The sequence below is a fragment of the Typha latifolia genome, chromosome 2 (genome assembly GCF_019914945.1).
Source record: "Typha latifolia isolate L0001 chromosome 2, TyphaL0001v2, whole genome shotgun sequence".
Lineage (NCBI taxonomy): Eukaryota > Viridiplantae > Streptophyta > Magnoliopsida > Poales > Typhaceae > Typha > Typha latifolia.
Genome location: NC_133087.1, coordinates 18,410,731 through 18,432,326, shown reverse-complemented (window position 1 = coordinate 18,432,326; position 21,596 = coordinate 18,410,731). Strand labels below are relative to the sequence as shown.

General features: G+C 40.8%; 5 protein-coding genes across 5 annotated transcripts; 2 read left to right on the top strand and 3 right to left on the bottom strand.

Moving 5' to 3' along the window:
- Nucleotides 1-1,427: 1,427 nt before the first annotated feature.
- Nucleotides 1,428-2,787, bottom strand: LOC140782193 (peroxidase 2-like). The gene is made up of 2 exons (XM_073128640.1): nt 2,481-2,787; nt 1,428-2,330 (listed from the first exon to the last, which is right to left on the bottom strand). Exons 1-2 carry the CDS (start codon nt 2,706-2,708, stop codon nt 1,575-1,577), a joined length of 984 nt encoding a protein of 327 aa, XP_072984741.1. The 5' UTR covers nt 2,709-2,787; the 3' UTR covers nt 1,428-1,574.
- Nucleotides 2,788-5,211: 2,424 nt separating this feature from the next.
- Nucleotides 5,212-6,671, bottom strand: LOC140782149 (peroxidase 2-like). The gene is made up of 2 exons (XM_073128577.1): nt 6,295-6,671; nt 5,212-6,144 (listed from the first exon to the last, which is right to left on the bottom strand). Exons 1-2 carry the CDS (start codon nt 6,520-6,522, stop codon nt 5,389-5,391), a joined length of 984 nt encoding a protein of 327 aa, XP_072984678.1. The 5' UTR covers nt 6,523-6,671; the 3' UTR covers nt 5,212-5,388.
- Nucleotides 6,672-7,940: 1,269 nt separating this feature from the next.
- On the top strand, nt 7,941-8,741 carry LOC140781577 (ubiquitin-ribosomal protein eS31z fusion protein-like). The gene has a single exon (XM_073127620.1). It carries the CDS (start codon nt 8,062-8,064, stop codon nt 8,530-8,532), a length of 471 nt encoding a protein of 156 aa, XP_072983721.1. The 5' UTR covers nt 7,941-8,061; the 3' UTR covers nt 8,533-8,741.
- A 2,346-nt stretch (nt 8,742-11,087) lies between these two features.
- Nucleotides 11,088-13,825, bottom strand: LOC140781576 (probable protein phosphatase 2C 2). The gene is made up of 4 exons (XM_073127619.1): nt 13,322-13,825; nt 12,411-12,602; nt 12,087-12,322; nt 11,088-11,904 (listed from the first exon to the last, which is right to left on the bottom strand). The coding sequence occupies exons 1-4, from the start codon at nt 13,499-13,501 to the stop codon at nt 11,316-11,318; spliced, it is 1,197 nt and encodes a 398-aa protein (XP_072983720.1). The 5' UTR covers nt 13,502-13,825; the 3' UTR covers nt 11,088-11,315.
- A 2,662-nt stretch (nt 13,826-16,487) lies between these two features.
- On the top strand, nt 16,488-21,558 carry LOC140782997 (shaggy-related protein kinase alpha-like). The gene is made up of 13 exons (XM_073129936.1): nt 16,488-16,917; nt 18,269-18,454; nt 18,564-18,656; nt 18,876-18,935; nt 19,199-19,471; nt 19,788-19,862; nt 20,032-20,088; nt 20,180-20,320; nt 20,411-20,461; nt 20,567-20,662; nt 20,759-20,842; nt 20,958-21,060; nt 21,175-21,558. Exons 2-13 carry the CDS (start codon nt 18,344-18,346, stop codon nt 21,255-21,257), a joined length of 1,227 nt encoding a protein of 408 aa, XP_072986037.1. The 5' UTR covers nt 16,488-16,917; nt 18,269-18,343; the 3' UTR covers nt 21,258-21,558.
- The last annotated feature ends 38 nt before the right edge of the window (nt 21,559-21,596 follow it).

The window sequence follows — 21,596 nt, the reverse complement described above, 5'->3', positions numbered from 1 at the left end:
GCGGCGAAAGCAGGATCCACGGATGGATCTTGGGGCGCTGTGGAGTTGAACGCCAAGAGGCAGCTGGAGGAGGAGGAGCAATGCGAGCGGGCGAATGAGTGGTCCCAGGAGAGGGTGACCAGCTCGTCGGTGGAGAGGCTTTTCCCTGCAAATTTTGCTTCGAGTTGGGTGAGGTTTAAGAAGGGAGGCCGCCAATGGCGAAGGCAATGACGCCAGTACAGAGAGACGCCGGCCGGGCAGCGGCGTTCGAGCTTAGCTTTCGCTTCCTCGATCACTTCGAAGCCATGGAGGGTAGGGTTGTTTGCGACGGAGGTTTTCTCCGATGGGTTGAGTCGAGGAGGAGAACGAATGCATCGCAACCGTAGAGGCAGAATAGCGTTAGCTTATCTATAGGCAATCTTATCCTCATTATTTTAAAACTAAGTTAATAGAGTACTTTACCGGTACTATAACCTAGAAAGTAGTAAGAAGTAGTGACAGGAAGAAGGAGAGTTATCATAACGATCGAAGCAATCGTGGAAGAACATCCAAATGAGCCGCCGTCGATAACGGATTCTTTAGAATAACTTTGTGCACGACCTTTCTTATGATCCCTAGAGTTGGCTAACTGTGATCACATCCTCTAGATAAGAAGGCCCAACAATTCATTAATATTTAACATGCGGCTACACCAAAAGTGATACATTAGTCCTCGATAACAAGGCTCAATCCATAGCTATTCTTATTTTTCATTTTTTTAATTTTAAATTTCTTTTAGAAATAGTCATTCATATATTCACTTGTATTTGGAAGAGTGATGTACAAAAGTGAAGGTAAAGTATAAAAAAGAAGTAAAAATTTGAGAAAAATTCTCTTAATTTGTCATATAAATTTAAATTAAATGTCCATAATTATTGTAGGTATATATATTTTTTATTTTAAGTAATCAATGCATAATTATAAGTATGCAATAAAATATGTGAATAGTATGAGAGACTAGATAAGTGAAAAAAAAAATTGAGCCAAAAATTTAGGCGGAAAATTTTTAATTTAAAATTTAATTTGTGAAATTGCATGAGTGAGAGATGAGGGAGAATATTTAAAATAATTTTAGTCAAAAAGTTATTTAAACTTTATGAGAAATAATTTGAATAAGGTTTTCAATTAGAATATGACTAATCTCATATTTACTTGCTATTTTAGATTAAATTGTCCCAATAAAGAATAAGATATTCTTTTGAGGAGAAAGGGGGCTTAATATTTGACCAGCTCCTCTCGCATTTAAGAAGGGCCCACAATTTCTACTACTATGTAGAAACAAAAAGACCCAGCATTAAAATCGATCAAGCTCCACAACTTTGATCCAAGCGGAGTGCTTCGGCTGGTGGTCCGTGGAGCAACACTTGGATTAGTATAAGGATAAACCAACAAATTAATTAGTTAACCAGTTAGACAATCATATCCACTTATTGTTGAAAGGTTTTATACATGAAATAATACATTTACGAACAAAATACAAACAATTGTACAAAAACCCGACACATCTGCGCCAGAGTCATTTCGTCGAAAACCATTAATTTTATATTGCAATTCCACTAGTAGTGGTTCACAGCCCTACACGTCTTCCTGATCTCCCCCTGGTCTCCGGTGAGCACCTCAATGCTACCCATCTTCACCATCGCCGCCGCGAACTTCGCCGACCACACCGACGGCATATGAGCGTTCTCCTCCACCATAGCCGCCGTCTCAGCGCAACTAAGCAGCGCCTCGTCCGAATTAAACAGCACTCTGTGATTTTTTAAATTTATGTAGTACTGGTTATCCAACCTATTCGGCGTAACGATGTCTTGATCCACCGTCCGATCGCCTCCGTCTCTTAGGCACTTAAATTTCAAGAATCCAAAGAAGAATGGATCCAAGGTAGGATCCCGAGGGCTGAGGCGTTTGGAGAAAGAGGTGCAGTGCGAGCGGCCGATCGAGTGCGCGCCGGAGAGCGTTACGAGGTCGTCGGTCGATAGCCCTTTGCTCGCGAAGTTAGCCTGGAGCTGGTCGAGGTTGGAGGAGGGAGAGACGAGGTTTCCGAGGACTTCGGAAGCAAGGGAGACTCTGCCGTCGCGACGGCCGGAAGGGACGTCATAATTGATCCCCCCGAGGAAGTTAGCGGAGTCGCGAGCGGCCAACGCTATGATGTCGGCGCAGGAGACGACGCCCGGGCAGGAGGATTCGACCCGAGCTTTCGCTTCGTCGATCAGTTCGAATGCTTGGGCTCGGAGGCTAGGCTTGTTCGCAGGGGACTCCTTCTCCGCCGGTATGCCGTTGACTGATTCAAGGAGGACGGAAGCATCACAGCCCTACAAACAAGCATAACGCAATAAAATCGTTAGATCGAAAACTACTATGTCTCTTTTATCTATCATCTATTGATCACATATGCGCTAAACAACGGCGAATTCATCTGGAAGGTGAGTGTGAGAAGAAATTAAGCATATATATATGCATACCCTAACGAAGCAGTCATGGAAGTGCATCCGTATAATCCCAGCGCCAATACCGGGATTCGCTGCAACAGCTTTATACACGACATTTCTCACGATGCTCTCCACATCTGGGCACGTGTACTTGTAGAAACCAACTTGTAACGTTGGCCATGCTGATGAGAAGGGAAGGATGGCTTGCAATGCTATGATGAAGACTAAGCTGGGAAGTGGAAGTACTCTTGTTTTCCCCATCGATCTTTTGCCTCTTTACTTGTTTCGAGGTATATAGAAATAAAGAACTAAGAGAAGCAAGAGTAGCTGAAATGATGGAGAGGAGCTATTCATGTGGATAAGTATTTATAGACTACAAACTAAGGTTATGATTTTAAAGTGCATGCTTCAATCAGGCTTTGCTAAGTCAAAACGCGCATTTCAGATTGCGAAATAAAAAGACTAAAAAAGGAGGAGAAAAATTAAAAACAATGATCCAATGCCATAACTACTCCGCGGAGGCGCGGACTGAATCAAAGGTCCGTTATAAGTCGCACATGATATACAAGTTTCTACGGAAATCGAACGATGATAATCTGTAATGCTATGAAGTTTTCAAACCTGAACTCGTCAATCTGCTAGTGTTCGTGTGAATTATTGCCAGATAGACTAACATTAATTTTAATTGACCGTCACGTTGGATGTATTAATTTTATTTTTCACACCCTCTCGTTTACCTTTTCTCTCTGATATCATTAAAGATCTCTATTTGAATTTGCCTCTTACACTTTTTTGTGGTTGATATACTATTAAATTGTTTATAAGTCGCTAAATTATTATCATATGCAAGCTAAGTAGCTAAGAAAGCTTCCAGAAAGTTGCAACAATTTTTTTTAAAACTATTTTAGCGCCGACCTATGCGTCATGCGTTATTGTCTTATTGATCGTGAAATAATAATTGAATAGCAACAGGAAGATTTTATTGTGGTAAACAAAGATACAAGCTCTTCAACAATGCATAAAATAACTCACAGTGACACCTACATAAACATGGGTGCATGCATGGGAAATGGACGAGGTAATTGATCACTTGATCACTCCAGCTCTAGTCGATGCTGCCCAACTTAACCTTCGCCGCGGCGAGCTTGGGAAATCAAGCCTTCGGATACATGGAGTTGCCCTCAGGTGTCATCGATATCGATGCGCACTACTCAGCAGTCACCATATCCAGATCATTAATAATCTATACAAAAATTTGCATTCTCTACGCTATCTGTTTGTGCCGGCCATACTCGGTTAGAATTTAGCGCGTATAGTTTTCCCCTCTAAAAGAGGGCTCTTTCTTCTCGTCGTTGGTGAGGACTTTCCCCTCCCATCCCCTAGAGTCTTCTCCTCCCATCTTTTCCTTCCCCCTCTCTTCTTCTCTCTTCTCTCCTCTCTCTACACACACACACACACTCTCTCTCTCTCTCTCATGTTCTCTTCTCCCTTATTGACGCCGTTTCACTGCTATGCTCTTCATTGCTGATTTCCCCCCGCTACAACTTTATCGTATTCTCTGTATGTTGCTACTTTCGCTGCCCGCCGTCGCACCAACATCGCTGCTCTTTTTCATTTTGTTTCTTGTGTAGCCAAGGGTTTTGTCGTGCTCCCTTTCCCCAGGACACTCCCGTTTCCTCGAGGGGGTGGTGGGTTCTTGCCTCCACCAAGTCTTCTTCGACCGGTGGAAGTGACTCTCCCTCCCCATCATGACTTTCTCCGTGCCGCCTGTCCTAGCACCTGGTCGAAGCTCAGCCTTGGGTTTGTCCTTGGCTCGAGCTCGGGCCATGGCCGCAAGCATGGTGGTGTGCTGGAGTTTTGGGCTCGGCTTGTCTTGTCTTGGGTTAGGCTGGTGTGGAATCTTAACTCTTCTTTTCTTATGCTTCTCTCTTGCATTGGTAGGTTAATGACCCCATGCTCGCCGCTGCCCACAAGCCCCCGTCAACCGCCTCCGCTGTTGGATTGATGGAATTCGTAAGCTGACTCGAAGAGTTCTGCTCCTGAAAATTTGCCAGAGCCGTTCTTCACTTTGTTTCATTGTTGTGTCCTCGGACTTGATGTTTTATTTTCTAATATAATGTTGTCTACTGTAGGTAAAGAGCCATAATCTATCCCCCATCATCCCTAATATCAAATGGCTATGTTATAACCTTTTAAGTGAAGTGTTAATGAATTGCTTCAGCCTTCGGGCTTTATAAAAAAAAGGATAATTAGAGTTAGAGAAGAAGCTCCCGTTCAGATTTGGGCAATCACTATAGCCTTCAAGAATGCAGCGAAAGCTGGGTCGACGGATGGATCCTACGGAGTGGCGGAGTTATGGCTAAGAGACGCCTCGAGAAGAAGACCGAGCAGTGGAATATGAGAAACTCATTCCTACTTAGAAGTGTTTTTAATCTTGATCAATTAATACTTGGAAGAGAGTGACGTATTAATATTTGACCCGCTCCTTTTGAATTTAAGAAACTGAAAGGGCCGATAATTTAAATCGATCAAGCTTGACTACTTCTCATCCCAGCGGAGTTGCTTCGGCGGTATTATATATAAGTCTATACTTTTTAAGGGTATTTTTTTCTATTAAACTATTAAGACTTAATTTGACAAGTAATCGAGTGGCATATATACAAGTAACATATACTTAAAAGTGTATATATACTCGTATCAACTTTAGAAAGTATGATTTCTTTTAAGGGTATAACATGCAAAAATAGAAAAACCCATATTTATATAAGGATAAACCAACAAATTAATTATTTAACCAGTTAGACAATCATATCCACTTATTGTTGAAAGGCTTTACACATGAAATAATACATTTACGAACAAAATACAATTGTGCAGACACCCAAAACATCTGCGGCAGAGTCATTTCGGCGAACACCATTAATATTATATTGCACTTCCACTAGTAGTGGTTCACAACCCTACACGTCTTCCTGATCTCCCCCTGGTCTCCGGTGAGCACCTCAATGTTACCCATCTTCACCATCGCCGCCGCGAACTTCGCCGACCACACCGACGGCATATGAGCGTTCCCCTCCACCATAGCCGCCGTCTCCGGGCAACTAAGCAGCGCCTCGTCCGAATTAAACAGCACTCTGTGATTTTTTAAATTTATGTAGTACTGGTTATCCAACCTATTCGGCGTAACGATGTCTTGATCCACCGTCCGATCGCCTCCGTCTCTTAGGCACTTAAATTTCAAGAATCCAAAGAAGAATGGATCCAAGGTAGGATCCCGAGGGCTGAGGCGTTTGGAGAAAGAGGTGCAGTGCGAGCGGCCGATCGAGTGCGCGCCGGAGAGCGTTACGAGGTCGTCGGTCGACAGCCCTTTGCTCGCGAAGTTAGCCTGGAGCTGGTCGAGGTTGGAGGAGGGAGAGACGAGGTTTCCGAGGACTTCGGAAGCAAGGGAGACTCTGCCGTCGCGACGGCCGGAAGGGACGTCATAATTGATCCCCCCGAGGAAGTTAGCGGAGTCGCGAGCGGCCAACGCTATGATGTCGGCGCAGGAGACGACGCCCGGGCAGGAGGATTCGACCCGAGCTTTCGCTTCGTCGATCAGTTCGAATGCTTGGGCTCGGAGGCTAGGCTTGTTCGCAGGGGACTCCTTCTCCGCCGGTATGCCGTTGACTGATTCAAGGAGGACGGAAGCATCACAGCCCTACAAACAAGCATAACGCAATAAAATCGTTAGATCGAAAACTACTATGTCTCTTTTATCTATCATCTATTGATCACATATGCGCTAAACAACGGCGAATTCATCTGGAAGGTGAGTGTGAGAAGAAATTAAGCATATATATATACATACCCTAACGAAGCAGTCATGGAAGTGCATCCGTATAATCCCAGCGCCAATACCGGGATTCGCTGCAACAGCTTTATACACGACATTTCTCACGATGCTCTCCACATCTGGGCACGTGTACTTGTAGAAACCAACTTGTAACGCTGGCCATGCTGATGAGGAGGGAAGGATGGCTTGCAAAGCTACGATGAAGACTAAGCTAGGAAGCGGAAGTACTCTTGTTTTCCCCATCGATATTTTGCCTCTTTACTTGTTTCAAGGTATATGGAAATAAAGAACTAAGAGAAGCAAGAGTAGCTGAAATGATGGAGAGGAGCTATCCATGTGGATAAGTATTTATAGACTACAAATTAAGGATATGATTTTAAAGTGCATGCTTCAATCAGGCTTTGCTAGATCAACGATAGATAAGCGCGCATTTCTTGTGAAGAAAAAATAAAATCACTCTACTCCGCGGCGACTAGGACTAAGTCAATGGTCCGAACTTCTATCTACGTCGATCTGCTGGTTGTTGGCATCTTCTTTATAACCTCTTTATTTAATTACTTGGATCGCAATAATGGTACTCATCGCAATAATGCTCCCCAACGAGCAGATTGATGAGTTGAGTTAGAAAACTCCATAGCCTTTACGAGAAGGTAGACTAACATTAATTTTTATTGGCCTTCAAGATGGATATATTAATTCTATTGTTCATACCTTCTCCCTTCTTTACCTTCTCTCCCATTAAAAAGAAAAAGAAAAACTTTTCTCTGAAACTATTAAATATCTCTATTTGAATTTGTTTCTTCCAATATTTTTGATTGACATAATTTTAAATGAAAAATAAGTCGGTCAACAATCACGATTACATGGCAGCCAACTAAGCCAGAAAGTTTCAACGAGTATGGCACTGTCAAAAATATCACACGGAAAGCAACCTGAGTTTAATATATATACGGTTTGGAGCAAAGAATTCACACGCGGTGATAATGATGTATCCGTAGCTGTTTCCAATTAGCATGGCCATAAATTATAGTAATAGGGTCCAGCCAATTAAGCCCAAAGAGCGAGATATTTTTAGTTTAATAATGCTAGGCTACCATTCCTGAGAAGAAATTAAACATATATGTATAACTAACTGAAGTTCCATTTTAGCCAGTCAGCATAGTGTATGTGGATATAAAATCATGCAACTTGTATACGTATAAAAGACTATAACGATCGTGGAGTTTTAAATATAGCGACCAACAGATACTTATATAATGGTTTAATTGGTCAGGCCTCTCAAGATTTCACTAAAAGACAGAATCTAATTTAGATTCAATATAAAAAGAATTACACATAATACCTTTGTTAAGTGGTTCTGTGCTTGGAGTTTTATATTATTATCACTATTTGCATATTACACCTTACATTTTCACAAATGTCAGGATGGGTTTTAGGAGAATTTCTTTTAAATATAGCATGCTAGATATAAATATCTCTAGGATTAAAAAGGCAGCGAGGCCGAAACAAGGGTTCGGAAAATTGGGCCTATAGAAAAAACATGAACATTTTGCAGGTAGGCCCAATAGTCTATAAAATTTAAGCCCATTATTAAAATGGCCCAGATACAGTGCTTTCTATAGCCAACTCTCACCGCGGTTCACCACACCACCACCCTATAAAGTCCTTATCTTCCCACCTCTTCCAAAACCCTTGCCGTTCCCTCTCCTCTCGTCGACCTTTAACCCTAAACTTAGCCCTCGCGGCGGCGCTCCTGCCGCTGCCTTCGCCCTCGCTGCCAAGATGCAGATCTTCGTGAAGACCCTTACGGGGAAGACGATAACGTTGGAGGTGGAGTCCTCCGACACCATTGACAACGTCAAGTCCAAGATCCAGGACAAGGAGGGGATCCCACCGGACCAGCAACGCCTCATCTTCGCCGGAAAGCAGTTGGAGGACGGCCGAACCCTCGCCGATTACAACATCCAGAAGGAGTCCACCCTGCATCTGGTGCTCCGCCTCCGTGGTGGCGCCAAGAAGCGCAAGAAGAAGACTTACACCAAGCCCAAGAAGATTAAGCACAAGAAGAAGAAGGTTAAGCTCGCGGTACTCCAGTTCTACAAGGTTGATGACTCCACCGGTAAAGTTACCCGACTCAGGAAGGAGTGCCCTAATGCCGAGTGCGGTGCCGGGACCTTCATGGCGAACCACTTCGATCGGCACTACTGCGGGAAGTGCGGGCTCACCTACGTCTACCAGAAGCAAGGTGAGTGATTAAGTGAGAATTGGAGAGATCTGGATCTTTTAGATCCGATGAGTTAGGGTTTCTTTTTGAATGATTAAGAGACTTGGATGGTCAGGTTATGTTGCCTGACGTCGAATATTTCTGTTTCGATATGTGGTAGAATAACTGTTATCGTTATGTTTTGGCGGATGATACTTTGGCATTCAAGTACTTCAATTAATCTAGGATAAATTTATTATATGCTATCTTTTTATTTGGATATGGCATGGGTTGGATGTGAAATTTGATAAATTATTCTCATCATTGTACTGTTGCTAAATCACCGAGCATTGGTTTTATTTTTTTTCTGGTGATATATCATATCATCCCTGGTGGCTGATGCGTGTATTAATAGCATCTTCTGTTATTTTATCACAATCCATTAGATGTCTATATTGCTACATATATGAAAATAGCTGATTCTCTTTGCTACATATATGAAAACTATCTCAAATGTTAGCACTCTTATATTGCCTTATGTAAGAAAAACTTAGCTGATATGCTTCGAAGCCCTTTTTACTTATTGTCATGCATTTTATTTGCTAAATTCTGTTTTCTTAACTTTCCCAGATATTTCTCATTGAAATTTATGCCTTTTATCCTTTTACTTGTAGCATGCTCTAGTGTCTAGGTCTCTATAGTTTTTGCTCTTCTTTTCCAGTTCAATTTTCTTCATTTATCAGCTGTAGCATACTCTTAAGTCAGCGCATGATATATTATCTTCCGACTTGCGTCATATTACCCGACTAGATGTTGGCCCATATTTCTTCCATTCATTAGTTAAGTGTGGTGATTCCATACATATAATCTTGATTTATATTCTCAATAGTTAATTTGGTTCTCCTGAATTGAATGCCTGACAGCCTTGATTTTTATTCATTGAAACACTCGTATGAGAAGAGAGTCCATACGAGTGTTTCAATGAATAACAATTGGCCGGCCTCTTTGGTGAGACTAGTTTAGCCCTAGGTAAACATTGCCGTAAGTAACAATAGTTTGACTAGGCTAACTGGTCACTCTTGATTCATGAGATGCCAGATGATCAGTATAGAGGGGGGAAAAAGAAAAATCTGAAAGGTTAACCGGTCCCTTCTACTGGGTGCTGTTTATTATGCCATCCTATACCAGTCATTTTGTTATCTAAATTCGAAGACTGTACTCTTTTCCCATTATCTCCCTAACTTATTTTTATAAGAAGATTCTGAGTTCATCTGACTTCTCATTTTATGTAGAATTTATGCCAGGGACCTATTTATATTTTGGGAATATATTTAATATTTACCATCAACTGGTTGTTATGGTGAAGTTAATCACTTTTGACTTCTCATTCAACTGATTGTTCTTGCAATCAGTGTTTTTCCCCCATTCAGGTGTGTAAATTTTTTTTCCCTGTTGCTAATCTCAGTTGGAGTAAACCTTTTCCTTGAACATTGCCCAAACATGATTGTGTTCTCATTCTTTTTTGTTTAAATGCCTTATGCGCTACACTACTCCTAATCTTGCTTTCTTATCTACCGGAGCAATGATTCTAGAATTCAGGAACGCCATAGATTCCTATTCTCTCTGTTCGTCATCGCTTTTAAAGCATATTATATACATAATGCTCGCCTGTTTAATTCTTAGAAAATTTATGGTTTCTGCCACACGTACGGCATGCTTGTATTGCAACTCTTTTCCGGCTTTCAGACTTGCCAATTGCCATTAGTGCCAGACTATTGGCAAACATTCGTATTCGTTCGTGCCGAACAATTTGATCTTGCCGCATGCATGGAACAGTTATTCTTTTTGGTGGTCATTTATTTCAGTTCAAAAATGGTAATTCAGCTTTTTAAACCAATTTTTGAGGACAGATATCTTTCTATATTTCTGAGCTTCGTACTTTGTCAGAAAGCTTAGCTTTCACGACCATTAATCGGTCTCATTTTTGTGTCCAAGGAGTAATAGTTACCGTCCGATGTATCATAAAATAAAGAGTTCTGATCTTAAATGGAGTGCGTCCGTTCTGTTCTTACTAGTTACTGTTGTTTGTTTTAGATTTCATGGAAGATTTTCCAACAAAGTCATCTATGCCCATGTATATATGCAGTGGTTTGGTACTCTAGTAGGTTGTGGTTGCACTTTTGCCATCTCACAGTGGCGTGCATTGAATGTTCATTTTAATTTTCCACGAATTATAATCGCTTTTAGCTATGTTAGCGCATTCTTTGTGGTATCCTCTTTAGTGAGGTTCATTAGTAACATATAGGAAATCTGCATGTAAAACATTAAATACAAAGCTTTGTACCTGATTTATTAAATTAAAGTGATGGACATTTCCTATACTAAACTTTATTTCACAGAAAAGGCTCGCTGGATAGATACCAACAACCATAAGTTTGTAAAAACAAAAAAAAATGAGGTTTATTGTTTAATTTGTGTACTGGACGACACAATTCTTGACACTAGGGGCAAAGAACCTCATGTTTAAACATTAATTGATCATGTCTATATAATAGAAATAAATATGTGCAAAGATCCTGCGAGCAAACATAAATGCGGACAAAAATTAGAAGAAAGAAAAACATTGCTTTATAACAATGAAACATGATAACATCGAACGCCACCAACCTGCCACAAGAATATTATGTACAAAACCAGCCGATAACCAGCTTAGCCCCTACAAAACTTGCCGGATGCTCTCTACCCTGGCTGAGCATCCTCAAATAAAAAGGACATAGAAAGTATAAAATTTCGTCATCATCTAATTATTTACAAAGAAGTGCATCCTTCACTCTTAATTCCCTACGTTATCATTGTGCAACAAAGCTCTCAGGTTATAACGTGCCTCGTCGGATAGGCTTTTGCAACATCTTAAGTTGGGTATCTGGCTTTGTTCTCTAGGGGTTAATAATGATCCGCGGTACTCCGAAGAGAAGCACACCACAATCACTGTCAGGTTGTCAAAGGTGTTGAGCCTCAATGCTTCCATGACGAGTTCTCTTGCACACTGCTCGGGGTTATCATGCCGATGAAGGCCCCTGCAGACAATACTCACTGCATGCTGGCTGGACATTACGTCCCATATCCCATCGCAGCCGATAATTAGGAACTCGTCGTCCTCGGTCAATGTCGTCAGCTTGAAATCAGGCTCTGCGATTAGGGGTGAGGCAGAGCCTTGTGGCAGTTTCATATCCCAATCCCCCAGAGCTCGGGTCAAAGAGAGGACTCCGTTGAGGTAACCATCATCTATGAAGCCTCCTGATTCTATGACCCTTTGATGTTCAGCTTCATGGACGGGCCTGTGGTCTTGAGACATATCTACTGCTACTCCCTTCCTACATAGGACTGCTCGACAATCCCCAGCATTTGCCACTAACAAATTCCTGCACAACACTGAATTAGGTTTAGAAGGAATAAAATATCCATCAGCTACTCATAACATATCTAAGTAAGACTTCAATAAGTTGTCAGTAATTGTGCAATAACACAGTTAGGGATTTTTTTTTTTCCTTTTTGCACAACATTATTAACATAAAAGGATTGTCATTTGTCCATTTCCTCCTACCTCCCAAATACTAATGCTGTCAGTGCTGTTGTCCCAGAGGAACTACTGACGGTGCCATCGTCAGCCAATGCCTTGTCTGCAAGGAGGAATGCTCTCCGAATAGAAATTTCCAGTGATGCCATAAAGATATCATCAGCTTGTGATGCCTGTGGGAACTCAGCATCTTCAAAGAAGAGCCTGATTGCATGCCTTTTCATGTAGGCTGCTGCATCTGGACCTCCATGACCATCAAACACCTGTAGAAATAAAAGATTTGAATTATTACAATTGCCTAGCAATTAGTATCATGAGACTGTGCAACTAACTGAGAAATCAATAAATTACCCCATAAAAGGCACTAGGTGTAGGGCACCTCAGCAATGAGCCTAGTTGTGCAGACAGATCATCGATTCGAACGTGCTCATCCTCCATATATCTCCTATGTCCAATGTCGACAAAGCTACCAGATCTAATACTAGGAATGAATTGTAAAGGTTCCACAGAAACATTTGAACCGGCATCCGAGGATCTTAAATCCTACATTAAGTAATAATAACCTGGTTAATTATTTAAACAGTAGCTTAAAAAAATTATGCAGTAAGAAAATTGAAAAATGAAGAACAAGTAAAGAAAGTAAGATGAAATAACATCATCATCATCCATCCGTAGGACAACAAAAACTCATAGTTGCTACACTCAGGACCAGGACCAGGACATAAGGTAGAATGTATTGAAAATGACCAAGATTTATTAGATATATACAACAAAGAAGACCTTACGGAAATCTGAACCTTTCAGTTGAAACCTGTCGATAGAATCTGAAAAAATAGAGTTAGTAATAAATATTATCATAATCTACTGAAATTTGGAGAAAAGGTTGACTAAGTTCCCACATTAAAATTTTAGCATTTTTCAACTCTTCTGACAAGTGACACCGCACATTGATTCAAGAACAATAACAGAACTTCTGGGAAAAGCATCTATTTTGGGAAGACACGTAGAACTCCTATAACAATTTATATATCATTTTAATATTTTTCCAGTCTTTTCAAAAACTGAGATTTAGAGAAAGGAGCAATAGCGCCGCAGCAATAATTCATCAATACTGATAACGCATACATCACCTACTACAAAGCACCAGAATTACTACAATCCTACATCTGCCTAATTCCAAAATATAATCCATAAGAATTCAGACTCGCAAGATCTGTTAACGCGAATGATTCAGTTAGAAATATACACCAAAACTTACTCACCAGCTCGGTCTCCAACACATCAGCAGTCACCGCCTCCGGTTCCGGGGGGAGCGCCGGAGAAGATGGCACCGCCGCTGCGGCGGACATGTCGACGATCTCTTCGATCCCCTTGGCGATGCATCGATACTGTACGTCGAGCACAGGGATGCTCTGATGGATCACCTCCGTTCCCGCTACCATCTCCACCGCCGATTACCTCTTCCCTTACACCGATCGAAACGTCACGAAGACGGCGAGATCAGGTATCTCGCAAAGGCCTCCTCGATGCGATTCGATCACAAGAATAACCAAGGTGAAAAATTCTAGGGTTCGGCTCTAGGTTTTCGTTTCGCTCTTAGATATACCTTCGCGAGAGAGAGCTTTCCTTGGATGAAGCAGCGTATGTAAAGAGTAGCTCAGGAGTGACCGGCGGCGACCGGTGGGTTAGTTCGTGTGACCGGTCGGCTGTCAGTTTGGGGTCTATCACGTGCACACAATGCCCTTCCGTAGCAATTTGGAACGGTCAAATAGGAGGGGGGCGGGGGGTGGTGTGTGGAAACCCGAGCCGTGCGATTCACGGATATGTTGGTCAAACCTTTCACGCAACCAACTGAGAGCCGTCGGATCGGATCCGAGGCCGTAGATACTATGACACGTGGTAAATTACGGAAGTTTTTGCCTTGCTTGTAAGCTGTAACACTCAATATGGTTCTTAATGAAATTTAATTCCTTATAAAAAAAAAAGTAGTTTAGAGAGGGGATCTCTCGCTGTTAAAGATGGATTAAGAAACAACCGATGGCTAATAAATTATGGTTGCTTCGAGTGCCACTTTGCGTGCTAATTTAACTAGTACTTGTCTTGAGTGACAAAATGGCTTAAATTGATGAAATTTAATCTGGATATATAACACAAAAGATGATCGACGGAGAAAGAGATTAAGAAAAAAACATCTTGATCTCTAAACTCCAGTCCTCGCCAAGGAATCTTTGGAGAAGGATTTGATTGGAAAGAAGGCTCTCCAGCCCCCGTTGGCCAAGTGTCCCTCATTCATTTTCTTGCATGCTTCCACGAATCAAAAAGCCAACAACCCTTTCTTCTTTCTCCTCAATGGATTGATTGTCCCCACTTAGATAGATAGATAGATAAAAAGGATGCCTTGTTCCTTTTTGAATGGGTTGATGGGCTCCTTCTCTTTCTCCCTCTCTTTCTCCTTCTTTCCTGTGCCTTATATATATATATATATATATATATATATATATATATATATATACTGGCACTAAATGCAAAAGTGCCATCCTTTCAAGTTTCTTGGCTCTCTTGACCCTAGCTTGAACATATCACCATGTGAAGCAAGTGGAATGCTAACTGCAAACAGTAACAGAGAAGGCCACGTTGTTACCTACTAATCCACAGAATGGAAGATGCTATGTTCTGCTACTGGGGTTGAAATCTTTTCACGTTTTATTGGACGTCAACGTCTAACCTTTACCCTCCGCCTAAACTCTGGTCAATCACTGATACAGTGATCTTCTCTCCTCCCCCTCCTGGTATATAGCTTTCTTTGACTAACTTATTTTGATCCTATTAAGCGGTACAAATATAAGAATCATCGTTTCCCTAACAAACACCTTAAAACATAGTCTCATAATTTAAAAAATACAACCTGGGATTTTTCTAATATTGCTGCTTTGGATTCCAATCTATTCAAAGACTTTGGAAGGGCATACCAAATTGTGTAATTATTCAAATACTTTTATGTGCAACGCATCTAATCTCTAATGGCGTCACTTATCATTATCTCCTAATTTAACAATTTTTTATATTAACCTCGATTACTCTTTTGTCTGCTTGCTGTTGGATTATGCTAATTGTGAAGCATAACGAGCGAACGACATAGAAAATGGAACATTCTTTACTATTGTGTTTTGTTTTCCTGAACACAAATATTATATATTAGAAAGAAACGATTCAATGTTAGCAAAAGATCCTCTGAAGCAAGCCATGGACTTAAGGACATATAAGCCAAATTAAAGGCAATTAACGTCAAGAAATTAGAGCTAAACCGCAACAAGCGAGTGAAAAATATCAACTTTTATAATTAATGGGTTTGAAACGATGCTGACTAATTGAAGGCGCGTTTAGATTGATAAGAAGAAATTCCAATAAATTATTGGTCGAGATAATTGTCAATGCATCATAATAAGATTAATAATTATATCTCGAGGAGTTTGAATGGATTGCGAAATCGAGCAGTTTGATTGGATTGCGTCTGCTCTACTGCGTGGATGGATCAACCTAATTGCCGGCATTAGTCATGAAAAGAATAATAAATATAAGTTGTAATAATTTGTTCTCTGGATAAGAGTCTAATAGGCTGGCACCTAATGATTCCAGTAGCAAATCTCATATGTTATTGGGGGACATTATTCACTAAAATTTAGAACCCTGTTCCTAAAATGCCCACCAAAAAGATGAGTTGGGGCATTGGTCTTAGTTGGCCGGGTCAGCCGGCACGTTGCCCACGGGTTGACCGGTCGAACTTTTAAGGGAACCGGTACGAAGGCTGCTATTAGTCCGGTCGAATTATGATCTAAATATATTTTGATCCTAGGTCGTGATTTGATTAAGGGGGGGGGGGGAGGGGGGGCCGGAGGGGCGCGGGACCCACGTGGCAGCATATGGGTCCCGCTGCCGACCGTGACAGCCTGTTCGGGCTCAGGCGGTCTTGACCAATCATTTCGTGAAATCTACCTTCTGCTGCTAATGTACCGAAATGCCCTTTTAAGCCGGTCAGCACAGTAGTAGTTGAGAGGGCCTGACCGCCTGAGGCCCCGCCCGAGGGAGGCAATGGTCACTCAAAGATTGGTAGGTACTATTCTGTAAATTTACCTACGAGTAAGGGTATCCGCGTAATTTAGGTCTTCCATGTGTTGACGAGTTCAAAAAAAGGGAAGAGGACCACGCCGTCCGAGAAGTCTATTTCGCGGATAAACCAACCCATCAGACGCTGGTGAAATTGACCAAAATAGTCGGAGGGCCTTACGATCTTTGTCGCAACGTAGGAGGGGCATTTTGGGGGTATTACTGGGAAGGAATTAGCTGGATTGAGTGGCGGGGTGGCGTCCGCTCTGGGCTCGCTGAGAATTTTCCAAGCTTTAATAAGAACGAACAACAAAAGCTCGGAGCGACCAAGAGGGTATTATAAACTCACCAAAAGACTACCCCCCGAGGAAAGAAATGGTTGCTTGTCGGGTAAAGTTCTTTTTCGTAGAATGTATCCATTGATTTGAGAAAAGAGATGGGGCCCCGGAGTGTGTTTGACCGGTCAACCAGGAGAGAGGGTGGGTTGGAGAGTAACGTTAAAACCTCCCTCTCTTTCTCTTTTCTTCTCTTGCTTCTGTTCGAATTCGTACTTTTACAGCTACCGCACCACCAAGAAGGAAGAAGAAAGCCTGAAGAGAGGAGGAGGAGGAAGGGGTGAAGGGAAGGAAGACCAACTAACTTCTCTTGGAGAAGAGGAAGAGAATAGGAAGAGGGAGAGGTTGAGATCTCAGTCGTAATTTTTATCGTTCGTGTTGTTGTTTGATGCTTCTGGCGCTAAGCGGTCTCGATCTCGGTGGGTGATTCTTGAATACATGTTGTTTTAGTAGAGATTATGGGTTTTATTTGTAGTATGTTCTGATTCTTTTGTCAGATCTTTTGATCTATTTCCGTTCGCTTGTATCTCTAAGATTATGTGAGTTTTTATTATGTTTTGGACAATTAGGCCGGAGAGGTTGGAGATTGGGGTGCACTTAGAGATCTTTGATAGTTTTTTCTGACTCGTAGTTCTCGCTTTGTGGTTGTGCTAGCGATCATGTTATCTTCTTCGCCTTCTTTGTGTTTTTCCGCACAAGGATTCTTCTTTTCCCAATTTTGAAGCAGTGGACGTGTGTCTGGGCTAAGATTTCGAGTTCTTATGGAAAAAGATGGATTTTTTCCTAGTAAAGGATTAGCTTTTCGTTCCGAGCAGCTCGAAACTATTTAAGATCTAATTTTTCGAGCGGGAGCTGCGGGTTTTTAGCCGATCCTTGTCACTTTTTTTTTTTATGTCCATCGTTTTAGATCAGTTTGGTTTATTTTGTAGAATCTTCATTAAGGTTGCCTGAGAAACATGCAGTAAGAGTTGATTATTCTTGGTTGCGAGATTTGTGGTCACAAGATTATCGGGCATTTCTATTTGTAAGAAATACCTCTACTCTGGGCAGATGCTGCCTTTGGTCAAAAAGAAAAGAAAAAAGAAATTCCTCTACTGTGCAAAACAAACAGTTTGTTATTACTTTGGTCATTAGACAGGCTGTGCCTTTGACTAGTCGCTTGGTGGAGGTGGAAAGATGAGCAGCTCGGGATGGGTGGTGTAGATTAGTATTCAAATCTTACAAGTTTTTAGCATCAGTTGTCCATACTTCAAGTGCCAATGCTCTATCTAAATTTTGATAAGGATCTTGCATTTAAGAATTCGGGACAAAGAACTTAATTTAGCCAAACTTACCAATTACAGGCTGTTGTTTATATCATTTAATGCATATCGAATAGTAATTAAAGCCTTGCAAGATGGCAACTGCTAGATATTTGAAAGGCCTTTTAGTCTACAACATCTGACCCTGAAATTTCAATTGTTTTTGTCCTGTATCTTTAGAAATTCTGACATTATGTTATTGTAGAGTTAATGAGACCATTGAATGCTAGTACTTGCATTCTGTTGCATCCTTGTTGATTTTGTCAGATAGTTCATTAGATCTCGGTTTTTTTAATTGTTGCCCCTTCCAAATAAATCCGTTTCTTACCTTCCTGATATTTTTATCATGTAGTTGTAGTTATTGCATATCCATTGGTCATCACCTGTAGGGATTTATGACTTCTAACTTGCATTATTGTTACTATCAGATGAACGAAAAGCTTCTAACTTGCATTATTGTTACTATCAGATGAATGAAAAGCTTCCTTGTGTCTGACTTGCTTGTATGAGACATTAGTTGGAGTCTATTCTCCGTCCGCGAAAGATGGCTTCAGGTGTATTGCCCACCTCAGGGTTTAGGAATACCAGTTCTACCAGTGTTGGTGTCGACAGACTGCCAGATGAGATGAATGAGATGAAAATTAGAGATGATAAGGTAGACGATGCAACATCTTGATATGCATTTGGCAGCTTGTACTCATCCTCAGAAACTTGATTGAATTTTATATTACTTGTATATGTAACAGTATTGTCTTAATGTACAGGAAGTTGAAGCAACAGTAGTTGATGGGAATGGAACAGAAACTGGTCATATAATTGTGACAACCATAGGCGGTAGAAATGGCCAGCCAAAACAGGTAATCTCCATACACTAGATTTGTAATACCTGTATGAATATCAAACTATTGACACTGGAACTTCTAGTGGGAGTTGAATTTTGTAAATTAGTATGAGTTGTAGGTCATAATATGATCTGATCAATTTAGCTATATGTTCTTGCAAAGTTGCATGGCTTGTCTTTATCTTCAGAATTGTTCTAATAATAGATTTTTTTTTTCTTTCTATTTCAACGGCAGACTATAAGCTACATGGCTGAGCGTGTTGTAGGACATGGATCATTTGGGGTCGTTTTCCAGGTTAGTTTTCATGCAGTGCGTGAGTTAATTGTTTGTTTGCACATTTCTCTCACTTGTCCTATTTGGTAAATAGCTGCTCAATGTGGTCAGTCAGATTAATTTGCAATGTCAGTTACAATGCTATAGTGCAACATACAACATGTTATCTAGCTATTTACAATATCTAAATCTTCACCTGCTAGCTTGTAGAAGTTCATTTACTTATTTGATTTGATGGTCGGTAAACGGAGCTTTTTTATACTGGATTTTATATTCCTTTTCAGGCGAAGTGTCTGGAGACAGGGGAGACAGTAGCCATTAAGAAGGTTCTTCAAGACAAGCGGTATAAGAACCGCGAGCTGCAAACAATGCGCCTTCTTGATCATCCAAATGTTGTCTGTCTGAAGCATTGCTTTTTCTCAACGACTGAGAAAGATGAACTGTATTTAAATCTGGTACTTGAATATGTGCCAGAGACTGTTCATCGTGTTGTCAAACACTACAACAAAATGAACCAACGTATGCCACTGATATATGTGAAGCTTTATACGTACCAGGTAATAGATCTATGTGCTCATATAGTTTTCCCATTATTTTCTCTACAAGAGATTATCACTGTGTTGTCAGTCAATTAGACTTATTAATTGAAGGATATAGCTTTAAGCCTAATTTAGTAGATATATACTCATATTAGATCTCATTGCTGCTAGCTGCTTTTTTGCAGCATTGATTTTAGATAAATAGGTACATTGAGAAATTGCTGCTTACTTTGCATCTATTCAATGTGCTGGCTGTCATTTAAGCTCGCATCATGTAGATTAACCTCTTCACTGTAAAAGATATTCTAAGTAATAAAATTTTCTGTTTTGATAGATCTGTAGAGCTCTGGCATATATTCATGGTAGCATTGGAGTGTGTCACAGGGATATCAAGCCACAAAATCTCCTGGTATGCATGCCTATTATTTCTCTCTTCCTCCTATTATCTTTTGGGTGTTTTTTCAGAAGAATTAAAACCACTTCTCTCCTTAAAATGACAATGGCAATGTGAAATGCCACATTGAGTGCTCAGTATATGAATTCTTGACTTTCTATATGACCTAAAAAACTTGTAACAGGTTAATCCACATACCCACCAGCTGAAACTATGCGACTTTGGGAGTGCGAAAGTCTTGGTATGCTTGTTATTGCTTGGAGCAGAAATGAATGGAAAGCACATTCACTTTAAGAACAGCACTTAACAGTCTTTTCTGATTGTCTTGACAGGTGAAAGGAGAACCAAATATCTCATATATCTGTTCTAGATACTACAGAGCTCCGGAGCTCATATTTGGTGCAACTGAATACACTACAGCAATCGACATCTGGTCTGCTGGTTGTGTTCTTGCTGAACTCTTGCTAGGACAGGTAAATATCATTTGAAATATCTATCAGTATTAGTTCTTAAAGTTTAGAGATAAAAATTGGCAAAACTTGACAATGTATTTCCTTCATCAGCCTCTTTTCCCTGGTGAGAGTGGAGTTGACCAGCTCGTTGAGATTATTAAGGTAAAGTCACTGGTGCTGACCATGGCCTGCTATTTGTTAGGTTCTTCTTGCCTGGTTCTTCTTTGCCTTCTCTAGTCAATTTACATATCACCTTTCTTACTGCAGATTCTAGGCACCCCTACAAGAGAAGAAATAAAATGCATGAATCCAAATTATACCGAGTTCAAATTTCCACAAATCAAAGCTCATCCATGGCACAAGGCAAGAATCTTCCCATCTGTATTATTCACTGTAGGGATGTTTTGTTTGTCTTCTGTTGTTTGCTACTAGGTCTAATTATGTCTCGTATCTTTTCAGATCTTTCACAAACGAATGCCTCCTGAAGCTGTAGATCTTGTCTCTAGGCTTCTCCAGTACTCACCGAACTTGCGATGCACTGCTGTGAGTATTGTCATGCCATATAGTGAATACGCAACAGAAAATGCTGGTATTTTCACATAAGACTTGAGGGTCATATCTGGTAACTAATCCGATAATCTGTTCTTTCTCTATGCAGTTGGAAGCATTAATTCATCCATTCTTCGATGAGCTTCGAGATCTAAACACCCGTCTACCGAATGGCAGATTTCTGCCACCTCTCTTTAATTTCAAGCCTCACGGTAAATCTTGATAGAGAATTAGAAGTTTAAATTGCTTAACTGTTACTTTCCACTGTGCCACATTTCACTTCAGGAAGATCGGACAAATATTCACTTGCTACTTTTGATGACCAGAGTTGAAAGGAGTGCCAGTGGAGATTCAAATGAAGTTGATTCCAGAACATGCCAGAAAGCAATGTGCATTTCTAGGACTATAAGTGGCCGCAGGATGACTCAGAATAGCCCGTGTTAATCCTTTCAGATTGATGATCTTGGCGCAGCTTGCGAATTTTGGTTGAAATGCAATATGTACCGTTTAGCACATCTTTGCCTTGTCTTGTGGAGCAGATTAATCAGTATGCTCCCCAATGGATTTCTTCTGACCCTCGATCTCTATCTCCATACAGTAGATTTGTAAGGTTATGTAGAGCAGAAAGATGGCATTTTATCTATCTTGGTTTTCATATATAGATCGACTGCTTCCAGTTTATAAATTTCCCGAGTGTCTTGTTATTTGACTTGAGAAATCCATTTGATCCTATTCAAAAGCTTGTTAT

Excerpts from the sequence above, each read along its gene's own strand:
- LOC140782193 (XM_073128640.1), bottom strand. The coding sequence starts at position 2,708 with ATGGGGAAAACAAGAGTACTTCCACTTCCCAGCTTAGTCTTCATCATA. Across the intron at positions 2,331-2,480 it reads TCCATGACTGCTTCGTTAGG|GGCTGTGATGCTTCCGTCCT; the intron begins GTATGCATATAT and ends GCTTGTTTGTAG.
- LOC140782149 (XM_073128577.1), bottom strand. The coding sequence starts at position 6,522 with ATGGGGAAAACAAGAGTACTTCCGCTTCCTAGCTTAGTCTTCATCGTA. Across the intron at positions 6,145-6,294 it reads TCCATGACTGCTTCGTTAGG|GGCTGTGATGCTTCCGTCCT; the intron begins GTATGTATATAT and ends GCTTGTTTGTAG.
- LOC140781577 (XM_073127620.1), top strand. The coding sequence starts at position 8,062 with ATGCAGATCTTCGTGAAGACCCTTACGGGGAAGACGATAACGTTGGAG.
- LOC140781576 (XM_073127619.1), bottom strand. The coding sequence starts at position 13,501 with ATGGTAGCGGGAACGGAGGTGATCCATCAGAGCATCCCTGTGCTCGAC. Across the intron at positions 12,603-13,321 it reads ATGTGTTGGAGACCGAGCTG|GATTTAAGATCCTCGGATGC; the intron begins GTGAGTAAGTTT and ends TACTTAATGTAG. Across the intron at positions 11,905-12,086 it reads ACAGCATTAGTATTTGGGAG|GAATTTGTTAGTGGCAAATG; the intron begins GTAGGAGGAAAT and ends AGTGTTGTGCAG.
- LOC140782997 (XM_073129936.1), top strand. The coding sequence starts at position 18,344 with ATGGCTTCAGGTGTATTGCCCACCTCAGGGTTTAGGAATACCAGTTCT. Across the intron at positions 19,472-19,787 it reads TGAAGCTTTATACGTACCAG|ATCTGTAGAGCTCTGGCATA; the intron begins GTAATAGATCTA and ends CTGTTTTGATAG. Across the intron at positions 21,061-21,174 it reads CTTTAATTTCAAGCCTCACG|AGTTGAAAGGAGTGCCAGTG; the intron begins GTAAATCTTGAT and ends TTTGATGACCAG.